This window comes from Protopterus annectens, chromosome 2.part1, assembly GCF_019279795.1.
Source record: "Protopterus annectens isolate FY-2018-M chromosome 2.part1, PAN1.0, whole genome shotgun sequence".
In the NCBI taxonomy this organism is placed as follows: domain Eukaryota; kingdom Metazoa; phylum Chordata; order Ceratodontiformes; family Protopteridae; genus Protopterus; species Protopterus annectens.
Genome location: NC_056729.1, coordinates 1,075,784,854 through 1,075,799,583, shown reverse-complemented (window position 1 = coordinate 1,075,799,583; position 14,730 = coordinate 1,075,784,854). Strand labels below are relative to the sequence as shown.

Genomic DNA, 14,730 nt, shown 5'->3' with positions numbered 1-14,730 from the left:
ATATATATATATATATATATATATATATATATACATATATACTATATAGATATTTTAATATATATATATATATATATATATATATATATATATATATATATATATATATATATATATATATATATATATACACATTCCAGGGTCTTCTTCAAATCCTGACTCCCATATGATCGACTATTAAAAGCCGGAGATGAAAATCACAAAACTGAAAAAACCTAAAAGTCGACTTTTTACTAGGGTAAGTAAACACTTTCCCAAATGTAAATGAAACTCATGCCAAGATAAATAAAACCCACCTAGGTGACCCCCCCCTAACTATATATACCAACTCCGGGATCACACTACAGTGGAGAAAAGGGTATGTTGGGCAGGTGTTTATTTGCCATAATAAAAATGACATTTGGGTTTCTGCAGTTTTGTGATTTTCATCTCAGGTTTTTCACAGTCGATCATCTGGGAGTGGGGATTTAAAAGTAAACTCATATCCCAACCCTGAGATTATCATATCACAATGGAATATCCTGTGAAATGGCCATCTCAGACTTCGTATATGTAAGTCTGAATTTCGGCCATCCACTCTCTGTATTTTGGGACTCTCTCTAGCTTATCCTGACATTTCAAATGGTTACCCTAAAATCCCCATTGTATTTCTCCTGATTCCTCTGACATAGTCTACCCATAACCAAATACGATCTTTCTTAGGAATCTTTCAGCTTCTGTCTTACTTGTGTTTAATTCTTGCAAAACACTTGCATCTTCTTCTTCTCCTTTCGGCTTTTTCTGGTTAATGATCATCACAGTGGATCACCTGTCTGCTCATGATTGGCAATGGAGTTTTACAGTGTTGAGTTGCCAGCCCGGCACCCAACCTTCCACAGAAGGCACACATGCATGCACTCATGCCTAGGGCCAATTCAGAGTGTCCAATCCACCTATACCATGTCTTTGGAATGTGGGAGAAAACTAGAGCACCGAGAGGAAACCCACGTGACCACATGAAGGACATGCAGACTCCACACAGAAGGCACCCCAGCCAAGGATCGAACCAGAGAAAAACCACCACGGCTGCAAAATACTTGCATCTAAACACTTTTTTTGATTTTGTCAGAACTCTCTTTTTTTATCAGGTTATTAACTCACTTCAGGTCCCAGGTCCTCATTTTGAAACCTTCCTTCATCATTTCCCATAGGAAGTACCTGCTGATGTTCTGCAGCTAAGCCCACTGTCTCCTTGGCATGGCCAGATGGCATGTCAGCACTCCTCACAAAAGTTGATTGGTCTCAGGATTATTACCACAAAATGCATGTCTAAATGCCTGCTTCTCAGGCATTTCCTACTCTGACTTCCCCTTCCTTGACCCCTGCTCTCTCCCTAGCCTCTTTGTCTTTCACACATTAGCCTCACACAGTACACCTATGCTACCCAATAGGTCACAATCATTCTTTCTTAACAGTTCCTCATTCTATGCATACATCTTCTATTTTTTAAGTTTTCTATTCGGTACCCCAAGTTTCCCCTAACTATATTTTCCTGTAGAAAGGAAATTCCATAACTTGTTATTAAAAATTAAACATAAGCATATATTATGCGATGTATACCTCATGAGAAACACAACCATATACCTATCACCTGCCCCACACACTTAGTAGTTTATTATTCTGCCATCAGCGACTATGCATAATTTCTTGCTTTTCCTTACTTAGAACTGCAAATATTGTCCATTAATCTACACTGTTCTTTATAATTTTACTTATTCTTTTCTGAAGAACTTTACTGCCAGCTACCCTTCAAGACATATTATGCTTTACTGTGAATTTGCTAACAATCACCATACTTGTACCAGTGAAGGGAGGAACTCTTCCAGCTGTTCATAACTTCATCAAACATGAAAGATTATGTACAGTGAATTAAGCACAATATAAAGTGATGCGCAGTATAAGTGATCCTCTTAATATACATACTATATGGACCTTGTGTCACCAACATGTTGCCACTGTCCACAGAAAGGTCTGTCAATAGTAGATTAATCAGAAAACAATACATGACACCTGTTAAATTGACTGTCCCTTCGCTGTCACCCAAATAAGTATCTGATGCACCATTCATTCTTTCCTACCATCTCTGACAATTGCCATATCCCTTTGCATCATCATCTTTCATCTGCAGCTCATCTGTGCTCTTGGATGATTTTTCCTTTTTTCCTTTTTCATGTTTTGTACATCATGGCCATAGAAAAGATGAACACTGAAAGAAGGGTAGAATCAAAATGTTAAGGCCATTTCATATTTATTATTCATCTCGCACAGTCTTTGCTTACATTTATGTATTAAAATGTTGAGTCCTTTGTTTTTTTGGTTCCACAGCAGAGCAACCACTTTTGTGACCGAGCCTGCATCTTTAGTTCTCCATTCCCCACTGGAAACACCACACTTTCCTATTTCTACACCAGCATATCTGTTTTTGGGGCCAGTCCTTCATTCCTCACTGTTTGCCTCCTGATCTCCACATGTCATCAGCCAACTGTCTGGATAATTTAAGTGAGACCTACTCATCAACCCTTCCCTCTGTCCTTGCTTTTGACATTGTTGCACTTAGTTATTCTGAAATCTCTTTACCCATACCTGGCCACATACATAAGAGTGGGATTTGATGTCCTCCCACCCTACCAACTGGCTTTGTAGTTGCATTGTGCATTCTCTAGTGACCAGCTGATACCACACATCTCCACATACACCCTTCATTTCTCTGCACCTACATATGGTGATTGATCTGATTGTTGTCACTGTTGTTGGCTTTAGACAATGTACTACTGACCCATCCCATGCATCATAATTTTTGAGAAATTCACTGCTTTCTGAAAAAAACTACATATATACATACATACATATGTTTCCCTTTACTCTCATATTTCCAGCATGCAGTAGACCAGCTATTGTTCCTATGTGCTTCATATGCCATGCTAGAGCATATATACTACCTCCTTGCTTATGCATGACCCAAGAAAAATCATCTATCACTTTCATTTGCTAGCCACTAAGTAACAGTCTTTTCTAAATTGCATATTATTTAGTGAGAAAGTGTGCCACCAAATGCCAGGATTTCTGCAGGTGGGGTTTCCATTTCCTTTGCCCACCTTTTACCATGGTTTAACTCCAGTCTTGCATAAATGTTTTTGGCTTATCCCTTCTATAAATCTCAGACAAATAATCCTTATTTTTCCCTTCTAAATATATTTTCTGTGTATTCAGGCCTGTGTTTTGCTTCTTCATGTTCCAGTGGCAGTGCTTGTATCTGTCTGTCTTATATTGTCATCGCCTCTAACCTCTGAATTTACTCATAATGCGAGCCCATGGTCTGGTCTAGATACTGATTTGTAGCTTGTATCACAGGGCCTTTATTTCTGATATGATTGTATCCAGATTCTCAGTGGTAGCTCATCCCATTTACAACAGTTCAGTAGCTTACTACTAATACTAGGAGCATGATTACAATGTTTACGTTTACAATTCACTAGCTTACTACTAACACTAGGAGCATAGGTCCATTCATAAATCCTCATCACACTGTTGCTAAGATGTTCCCCCATGACATTGCCATGGTGACCCAGCCAGTTTTATATTACATTTCTACTTTGTTGATACTCTAAACAATTGTTTGCAGGGTACCTTTGCACGGAGTGCCTTACAAAGTTATTATGAAATTATTTTTTAAAGAAAGACAGTGTTCTGCTATGTGGGTTAATAGTACTGATTTCCCAGAAGTTTAACTTAGAAATGTATGGAAAACATTAGAAAAATAGAAATTAATACATTAGATTGCAGAATTTGGTAGGTTGAAAGAGATATGGCAGATACTGGAAAGCTGTATCCTTGAACATGGGTAGGATATTTTATAAATAAAATGGCTAAAATGGATGCAAGATATTGGCAGGGCAACTCTCTGTATAGGACTAGCCTATCCAGTCAGATTTCTTTTTTTTTCAGATCTTAAAACCACAATTCAAAAAAATGGAGGCATCACTTTTAAAGTCCACTATGTTTAAAAATATAATTCACAATGATGTTATTATACAGTATTTAACCATGAGCGCTCTGAACAGGTAGTCCATGTCATTTATTATTTACCTCATAGTGAAACAATCCCTTGGATTCAGAAAGAATCTCCGGTGCTCAAATAAACAGTGTACTGCATATAGGTCAATTTACATGATTGTGTAAAGTGCAACTGAGAGACAGCTTTAGCTGCAATGAAGAAGACCTCATTATCAGCTAATCTGGATGTCTCTGAATTGCCCTTAATTGTTGCCAGAGCTAACAAGCACTTTTCAAAGGTAATCAGCACTGGAAACACATGCATCCTGTTGGCACAAGCACCCCCTCACTCATTCTCACACATACATGTAGACATTCATGCACATATACACACTCATGCACAGATATCTCTTCACTCATGCAGGGATTCACTTAACATAATTCCCTCATACTTGAAAGAACTTACAAATACACTCACCCATTCTCAAATACACACACACACACACACACACACACACACACACACACACACACACACACACACACACACACACACACACACACACACACACACACACACACACACACACACACACACACACACACACACACACACACACACACACACAACACACACACACAAATCCATTCACACCCCTGGAGACATGATTACATACTACCTTCCACATTCACAGACTGACACACACACTTCACCACTACCTCTCCTCTGAAGGTCTCCAAATTAACAACATGGTCTGCCCTATTGACTTGAACTGGGGACCATATCATCTTGGCCATGTTAATTATCAAAGACAGCCATGCTATTTATCCAACCAAGTAATTATCAGAATCACTTGGCAGCATAAAACACTTACTACAGGCTTTTTTGGGTAAAGAAATGGGTAATTATTATCAGCAGCTGTCCCAGAATGCCTCATTAGCCTACAGTGTGGCCAGAGGGACAACCCCCTCTAATCTCTGAAATGGAAATGCTTACCACAAGGGGCCAGATGCTCATGTCAGGATTCTGGACCTACTTCTCACAGTATTGCATTATGAAATCCAAAATAATGTTTTAAATTATTAAGGCGTTGTTGTTTAAATAGTTCAAATCTTTCCTTCATTGTTATATGCTAAATGTTTAATTAATGTTTGTTTAAATAAGTTCAGATCTTATTTACTCTGTTACTAGTACATCAGCATATAGACATAGGAATTCTAATTTTGTTGTAAATTTAAGCAAAACATACAGAAAGGCTCTCTGCATAACCCAGACAATTCAATATATGTGGAATAAACTGCCATATTACATAAGAGTACTGCATGATGTCTACCTGTTGAAGAAAAAATCTTGATGAATATGCTGATAATTGGATATGTGACTTTAATATAAGAGAGTAACTGTTCTTAAATGGCCTGCAGGTCTGAGCTATGGTACTTTGGACATTTGTAAGTTATGTAACTTGTGTAAAAGTGATTGAATAGATGTAGTTTAATGTCATACAAGTTTTTCCTTGGAACTTTATCAATCACATTCTAGTAGAATTTCCAATATCTGAAAAGCAGTTGAATGGGTGGCGGCTTGCTCTTCTGCTACATCTGGTGGAAAGTGGGGTATTACAGTGATATACTGCTCACTAGTAGAGGCTAAATGGCTGCACTGATGAGCTTTGTAAGCAGTTGGCAGGATCGTGGTACCTTGCGTGTCTGTGAATGGGAGCAGACATGACTAAAGGCTTACTCAGGTTCACTGCATGGAAGATATCATGTACAGGATTTACATGTAAAACCCTATACTGCTCTTACAACAGACATGGTGCCCATGTGCCAGTATGACACATTACATGGGAATTTTGTCCCAGCTTATATGATAGACTAAAAGGCATATAATGGCTGTATTGACAGAAGAGGAGGGATTTCCATCAGTGGGCCAAAGACTGAAACACATAAAAAGACACTGTTATGAAAGTGAATGAGTGAATACCTTGGTAAAAAAACAAAATAATATTTCTTAAGGAAAATAATATTTTGCAATGTTTTCAAATAATAATATAGGTGATGATGCCTTGGCAATGAGCCTATGTGTGTAAATAATGGGAACAATTTTAATTACAAATGTTTGACAAATTCCTTTTTGGTGGATTTATCCTAGCCCAGAAGTTGTGCTTGAGTATATAATCATTGACATGGCAAGGACTGAACCTATACAGCATTTGTCCAAGGTGTTCAATTATAGGGGGTCACCAAATTAAAAAAAAATCTCAGTATATTACAAGATATTTGTTTTCTTAATACACAACTTGTAAATCATTTAAATCACATGTTAGAAGAGCCCAGATAGATCACAAGCTGTCAATAAGCAATTCTAATTACTCAGTGACAACTTGTTAAATGCCAAACAGCTTGCAAAAAGTCTAAGAGTTTACAAACTTTCATTAAGTCATCACCTTTCTAACTGTTTGCAGACAGTGGTAGGGAAACATCAAATTGGTATGCTGATACAGGTTCTAAACTACTTTGTTATATAGTTCCTATTGCTCTATTAATAATCAAATATTGGCTTTCATTTGCAAAACTTACATTACTCAGCAGTTACTACCTCATCAGTATCCAATCAAATGTCTGAGATGTTACCAATGATTGCATTTTCATTAGTGATTAAAACATGCATTTACTTCAATTGTAGGTTGTTGTCTTCCTCGCTAACAATTTCAGTATTTGAGTTAATTACTAATGTGGAGATTTTTGAATTTGACTTACTAAAGCTATATTACAGGTTTCCAATAATGATCAAGCTTATTTTAAAGGGTTCGAAAAGCTTCTTCATTCATCTTTTATTATGACTGATGAGCCCAATGTAATTTTTGAAATGTGTGTATTTTTTTTTACATTTGCAGTTTTAAAAAGGCAAATTCACGCCAATACCAAACAAAAGATTTTTTTTTAAGTTTTGAAAATTATACAGCTACCATTGATATTACATGGCTTTCTTCTATTTCAGTAAAGTTTTAACTGTCTACCATTTGAGAAGTTTCTATCAGCTTTGATGTTGCCTGCATATTTTTGTAACTTATTTTCATGTTTTATTTGTCTCTGCAGAGTGTACTGCTTCTATTCACTGTGTTGTACATGCAATAAAAATTCAACAGCCTTGTTTGGGCTGATAAGGAAGTGAGGGAAGGACATTATTAAGATTTACATTTAGACACTATTGCCATTGTACTCTAGATGCACTGATGCTCAAAATGTGAAAAAAGGAAGAAAATAAATTCAAATAAGACTAAATGGAATGGTAGCATAAAATGCAGCTAAAAAAGAAAATGAACACAAAATAAAGTTAAGTTTTAAACTTTCCAGTCAAGTATCACTAAATAAAACATAAGCCTGGATATAAACTAATAAGCTTTCTCTGTTGGCACAATCCCTCATTCATAAGGAACAGGCAGATAAGTCATTCAGTTGGGGCTATGAAAGATGAGGAAGACTGAGGTGGAGGAACAGAAGAGGAAGAACAATGCTAATAGACCTACCAGGATCCATATTCCATATGGGAGCATGCATAGATTGAATGGCAATTATTCATGGCAGATTGACAGATAAACTTCAGCAGGTGGCAGAGTTAAGAATGCTATATGATATCATAGCAGGATGTACCACATGAATTAAAATGCAACTGAAACACCTCCTCATCGTAATGTGAACTAAAGCAAATAATTACTGAGCAAGGCCCAAGGAAATGCAGAACATCAGACACAGCAGGAGACATTAGGACAACAGATTTTTTTCTTTCCACACAAACAGTCCATGCCTTTTTATTTTTCTGTTCTCTTGAGGTAGCAGTTGTTAAGACATTCATTAGAATACTGTATACAAAAGTCACAAAACCAGATGCCTGAAAACATCTTAAGACACACATCTGGTTTCTGTAGGTTATATATCAACTATGTATAACTGAATAATCATTATACCTGCTATGCATGCAATACCAAAACTGCTTTATTCTCCAGCAGACCACAAGAATGTGAAACTGGAATTATTTGAAAGTAAGTGTCAATGTATTAAACTAGATGTGTACAATAAATCAAAAATTAAGAAATTCAGAATTTATTTCTATTTATTTTTTAAGTACTCATTATTCTGCCTTACAGTCAGATAGCCATTTCACATTCCTTACGTCTGTTTGAGACTAGGGGGCAGACACAAAACAGTCACAATATTTAGATAACTTTCCTTTTTCCCAACTCTGTAGTTTGTAAAGGTACAGAGGTGATTACTAGAGAGAATCACCATCTAACACAATCATCTTTAACAACTTGATAATTTAAGTGAAAACTATTTTGAGGTCTTTTGAACATATTTGCCATTTTCCTGCTAAGAGGCTGATCCATACCTCTCAGCTGTCCAGATTTTCACAGAAAGTCCTCATAAAATTTGTGATTTTCCTGCAAGTCATTGAGGAATCAAGTCACTTAATAATGGCATACATTTGCATTTTATACTTGATATCCTTTAAAAAAAATGCAAGCTTATGCACATGTTATTCTAGGAGTTTATAAGTTTAGATTAGAGCACTAGTCATCTAAACCTGGGGCTATGAGATCATCAAGGCCTTTGCTCATGTTTTATCAATACTCTGTGAGAGTTAGTGCAGCAGAAGGGTTAAGACTGTTAAGATGCTTCATCTACCCCAAGGAACAGGGTAGAATTCCTTTGATCTTCATTTTGGGGCTGGTATAGTGTAGTGGTAGAGCATTGATCTACCAACTACAGGTACATGAGTTTGAGGCCCGAGAGCTTTTTATTTTTATTATTTATTTATTTATTTATTTTTTTGCATGGTTAGGTGTAAAAAGCTCACTAGAATCAATAGCCTAGTAATCCTCCTGTGATCTTATATTTAAAATGTGTTCCTGATTCTGGACTTTTGTTTTCCCATTATTGTTGGCTTTGTCCAGATTTATTGCACTTAGAGTTTGAGAAGTATGGGCCCATTTATTATGTTCCATAAATCTCTGATCTCCAAAATGTGAAAGGCTTTGTTTTCAGTGATTATGGCACCTTCCCTAAAACTCATGGTGTTTTTAATGGGCTAAGTTTAGAAGCAATAATCCACCTCATGTATGCCATCTGTAATGAAGTACTCTACTCTCAAACATATGTGTTTTTGGTAACCTCATTGCTGTTATGAAAGCCTTCAGTGTAGTCTGTATGGGAAATCAGTCTATATGTGTTAATCTTTTATTCATGTTAGTATCTATATTTGAATTATTAATCTTCATTTTGTATGAATGACTTTCTTGAGCTCAAAACTATTATATGTTGAAAGGAAGACACTATGCTGTATTACAGTTTGTCAAAGACCATTACACTATATGGCAAATCACTAGAAACATTATTTTGAAACCAAACTGTATAGTTCATCAAATGAGGAACTGAAAGCATAACTGTAAGTGGTCAAAACTTTCTCAGATGATATAAGAATGTCATTTTGTCAATAAATGTGCAAAAGCAACCTTTAAAGCCAGAAAGCTGCAGCACCAAGAAGGTATCAGTCTGGGACTGGAATGTGATATAAAGGAACTTGAGCAGAAGGGAATGTATAAATATTTGGAAACTGATGAATGGTCTGTGACATAAGGAAATACTGCCAGCCCAGCTATCTGGAATTCTGAAAATAATTCTATGACATTTGTGAATACTGATATGATTTAAACAGAAGTATGTTTAAAGTGCTGAGCTAAAATGTAACCACAGCATGCCCTATTGGAAGAGAACAGGAATGTACCTGCACTATTGTGACGGTTTAGATGTATATGTTTAATGGAAACCCGAACATACAGAATTAATTTGCAAAACTTCAAGAAAATAAGTTGAAATTAAATTGTTTTATGATTGTGCTACAAAAGTTATCTTTCAGTTTCAGTGCAGCAGACACAATGTCTACAGCTGGAAGTTTTTTGTATTGTCTTAAAAGAGAAGTAATTACTAGGTTTGATATGTAGAATTGTTTTATTGTTTTATGACTTCCAGGATCTGCAAACATCTGAGAGATGTGTATTTTTTACAGGGAAATGCTAAAAATGCTTGTACTTTCTGACAATGTGGATTTAGCTTGGGGACTAAAGTCAGGTGACAAAAGGTGATGTCATCCAAGCTAAGCCAGCAGTAATATTTGATATTATTTTAAAAACTCTCTCAGAGAGAGAGATACTGCACATTTTGTAGTTTGTCTTTGACCAAAGAAACATCCACTCACCACCTTCTGCATTTGCCTTTCTATAAGTAAGTTTTTATGGCATAGTAACTATTTTAGATTCAGAGAGGAATATAGTAAAGTGTAGCTTAGATGTTTTCTTTATTTATTTGAGACTGTCCTGCAATTTTGTTTAAAATATTTCCTGTGATTTTAAACTCTGATGTAACCGATTACTTATTTAGTATTGTCTTGCTCTTTCATTATTTATTGTTGAATATATTTAAACCTTTCAATTGTGGCTGGTCTGTGTAGAAATATTTAAGCTCTTAGAGTATTTGCATATTTATTTGGTGACACTGTACAGGCCACTCCTAAATAGCCTTGCTCTTGGTCAGGCTACCATTTGGATTAATAGTAACATTACACAGTAGGATTGGACACCCTTTGTTAAGGGCCTTAAAGTAATTGATAAGTAGTGGCTGGTGGCAGAGGAAACTAACTTATAGTCTGGGCAGAAGTGGGCATAGCTAGTAAACCTGTGCCAGCCTTGTCCAGGTGTGTGTGTGTGTGTGTGTGTGTGTGTGTGTGTGTGTGTGTGTGTGTGTGTGTGTGTGTATGTTTATATATAAATCAAATCTCAAAGAGTGTGTGTGTCAGCTACTTGGGCAGAGACACAAATCACTGGTTGGACAGAGAGGCTACTGGAGATCTTGGTTTGGCCACTCAGCTGAGATCTCAACACTATAGCTGTGCCCGTGGGGAGTCTTATTGGGGATCTGGAGAAAGAGGGAGAAACCAGCCACAGACTGATTGTGGTCTCTGTGTTCTCTTATGGGAAATTTCACTTTACTGTGTGTGTACTTGTCATCCTCCCAAGTGTACATCCCCCACTAGTGCTAGTAGTGAGGATTGAGGATCTTTGAGTACTGGACCAGTGTTGGGGCATCACAAGGTCGACAACAAGATATGGACAAATGCAAACAAACTTCGTAAATATTTTAGAAGACTAAAATTAATACTGAAAACAGCCCTGACATCTAGGAAAAAGTCCAGGCTATAAACCAATTTGCTCTTCTTGTTTTAACTTACTGTTTTGGGGTGATTAACTGTTCTCAAAAGGTATTGAATCAGTTGGACAAGAAAAGAATAAAAATGCTTCATGCTTATCAAATAATTTTTAAAAATGAGTGTATACCAAGATTATACATTCCCTGTTCTGAAGGAGGTATGAGCTTCCTTGAAATTGATAACATATATTGATCTGCAATCACAGGACTACATACATACCTGCTGAGCTCACAAGATACAAACATAGTAAAAGTTTTAAAACATGAGAAAAACAATCTAACTTCCCTCTTTAGTTTAGCAGAAGCATATTAGTGTCAAGCAGGAACAGAAATCAGACCAGAAGTAGAGAAAAACCAAGCAACAACTGAATGTGACAAAAAAGAAGGAATATAAAGTGAAGGATCAGATAAGAGGTCAAGAAATGTGGAAAATGCATAAATATAGTTGCAAGTACAAAAAGCTCCTGGAACAACCTCATGTTGATCAAGATTTGACACAGGAATGGGAAAGGAGAGGTTAATGTAATATTGGTGGCCCAGGGTGGTGGACTACATATATATAGGTTTACAAAGTATATTGACCATGTCAGAGAAACAGACAAATGCAGGTTCTGTAAAACATAATTGGAAACAGTCTGACATCTTGTTGCTGCATGTGATACACTAATGGCAGAAGGACTGTATATTGAAAGGCATAATAATGTGGCAAGACTGTTGCATCAGGAATGAAGTTTATATCACATGGGATCACCCATTACCAACAGTTCAAAAAATAGATGCAAGAATACCAGATAAAGTAGTCCATGAAAAGAAGACAAAAGTAGCATTGATCACCGAAATTGCTACAAGCAGTGATTACAGTGTCTTATGTACAGAGACAGACACAAAGTCATAAATTACTAGGATTTGCAGGCAGAAATGAGGGGAATATGGAAGAAGGATTCCCAGACATTTCCAATAGTAGTAGGAGCAATGGGTCTCATAAAAAAGAATTTATAGTCATATTACGGTATGCTACTGATACATGTAAATCCATATGAATTGCAAAAGGATTCAATTATGGACACATTGTGGGTGCTGTAAAGAGCATTTTTAGCTACATCAAATATTGAAATAATAAATTCATGAACTTTAATCATACATTGACTTAGGAATAGGGTCCATTCCTGTCATGGTAATAGAAACCCAAAAGACTCGAAGAAATTTAATTGAGAGAGCAAAACCATACAGACATGAAATTGGGATTTCACCAGTCACACAAGTACAAACACACACACACACACACACACACACACACACACACACACACACACACACACACACACACACGCACACACACACACAGACTTACACATACTAAAAAGACATAAAAACATCAAGTGAGTGCTGCAAGTGAAATTATGATTTCTACATCTCCATGTGTGCTGTGTCTGAATGAGTTCTGTATGTGCCCTGCAATGGCTTAACACCTCATTCAGGATTACTTCATAGACCTGCAACAAGTGAATGCTGGGCCAGCTCTCTAATGACCCAGAATTGGATTAAGCTGGTTGCCAAAGAACAATTGGAGAAAGGAAGGAATACTATCATATAATAGGTTGCCTCAATGTTAACATGCCTCTAACAATTAAGGTAACATTCTGAACACCTTTCTGTACCTGATAAGTTTATTTTGAAACTTTAACTCAAATGACAAAGCCGTTAACTTTCACTGACTTTCATAATATATGTTTCCAGCACAATCAATAAAGAAGCAAGGCTAATACACATGTCCTTTTGTTAGTGCTATCATTTCTAAACCAGAATATGTCGTAATAAAGTTTTTTGTGGTTGCTGGGATTTAATAATCATTTTATATAATTTTGTAATGAGTGTAAGGAGACAGGGAGCTGAATAACTTGTATTATTAGAATTTTAGTTGTTAGTTAATCCTTGATTAATCATTTGATATATTTATTTTTTGACTCAAGCGTGCTTGGTAGATAGCAGATTTAGTAATTTAGTTTTACTATAAATCATTCTATGTACCACATAATTTAATTTGATGATTTCTTTAAAGTTAATCATGGTATAAACATAGGATGTTTCCCTAGGACTAAATGAAAGTACCAGTTTTTCACATAAAAATTAATTCTCTCATCTCTCTCTTTCTCTTTCTCTCTCTCTCTCACTGTTTGTAGGGAGATCTTTGCCAAGTGGATCAGAATATCGCTCTGGAAATTATTCAACTCTGTATGAAAGTTAAAAATGGAAAAAGGAAACTTAAGGAAAAGGCTTTTTTTATGACTGGAAGAGAAACTAGCTCATGAATGAACATAAATGCTGACATTATTTTTTAAGTTGATGTTCTTACGATTCTAATTACTTTTTAATTTCTATCTTTGATTAACTTAATAGAAAACAATATTGATCTACGTATGACATTTATCCATAAGTTATTTGACTGTTACATGATGTGCAATTTTTGGTGGCTAGTATTTCTTAACATAAGGCTAACAGTTCATAGGTAAGTACTAGGCTAGCTACCCTTGTGAACCATTTTCAGCCTTGTCAATTTCCTTTGGTGAGAATCAAACCCTGTACTTCTTGTCTGTGAAGTAAATGCCATTACCATTAAGCTACTCCCTTTACGATTTGATATGTATTACTCATCAACACTGAATAGAAACCTATTTTCACATGCTCATATTTCTCTTAAGTGATTTAAATAATTATATGTATGCGGTTATCATAGAATATGTATAAAAGAAATGCAACGTGTATGATATGCAGTGATGGGATTTAATAAGAGACAATGGAAGTCAAAGGATAAAGATCTAGTGTCTTATGCCAGTTAGTATTCTTGGTTATAAATAAGTAGGTCTGAAAAATATGCAAATGTTTGAGTGGGATAATAATGAATCCATCTGTGATCTTTCGTGACTATAATTGAATTGTTCTCTGTATTCAAAGCATATATAATAAAAAAAGGCAGCATCAAATAGATTTGCAGTTTTGTGTTGATGTGTCAAAAACTATCTGCAAATTCTGGTATATATGAAATATAGACCAGAGAGAAGCTCTTATGCACTTTTTTCCATTCCCAATCAAAACAAATAATAACTTGCATTGTAATAAGCAACATATGTTTATTAAAATGCAGCCTGTCTCCATTAAAACACTGACTAGTGAGACAACTGTTTCATGAAAAAGTATTGCCTTTAAAGCATACATCAAAATGAGTTCAGTACAATGAAAACTATGTTTTTAGTGAACAATGATGGAAAATATTCTGAGAAGTTTTATAATGCTTACAATTTTGCATTGGTTTTGCAGGGGGGTTTCTAAAGTGAAGAACTTTTAACACTAAATTTTCATTATCAGACTCTTAGTTGCAGTAAGGACACACGAATATTCATTTTATAAGATCCATAAGATTTACTCATAAAGTTTTTC

The 14,730-nt window shown here is 35.8% G+C and overlaps 1 protein-coding gene across 2 annotated transcripts in view; it reads left to right on the top strand.

Moving 5' to 3' along the window:
- The window catches only part of LOC122794328, a 1,793,522-nt gene extending 1,779,246 nt beyond the window's left edge, over positions 1-14,276 (top strand). For both annotated transcript variants that reach the window (XM_044062632.1, XM_044062631.1), the window contains one exon: positions 13,476-14,276. In XM_044062632.1, the coding sequence (XP_043918567.1) occupies positions 13,476-13,540 (65 nt within the window). In that variant the 3' untranslated portion in view covers positions 13,541-14,276. The remainder of the gene's footprint in view (positions 1-13,475) is intronic.
- Positions 14,277-14,730: the final 454 nt, after the last annotated feature.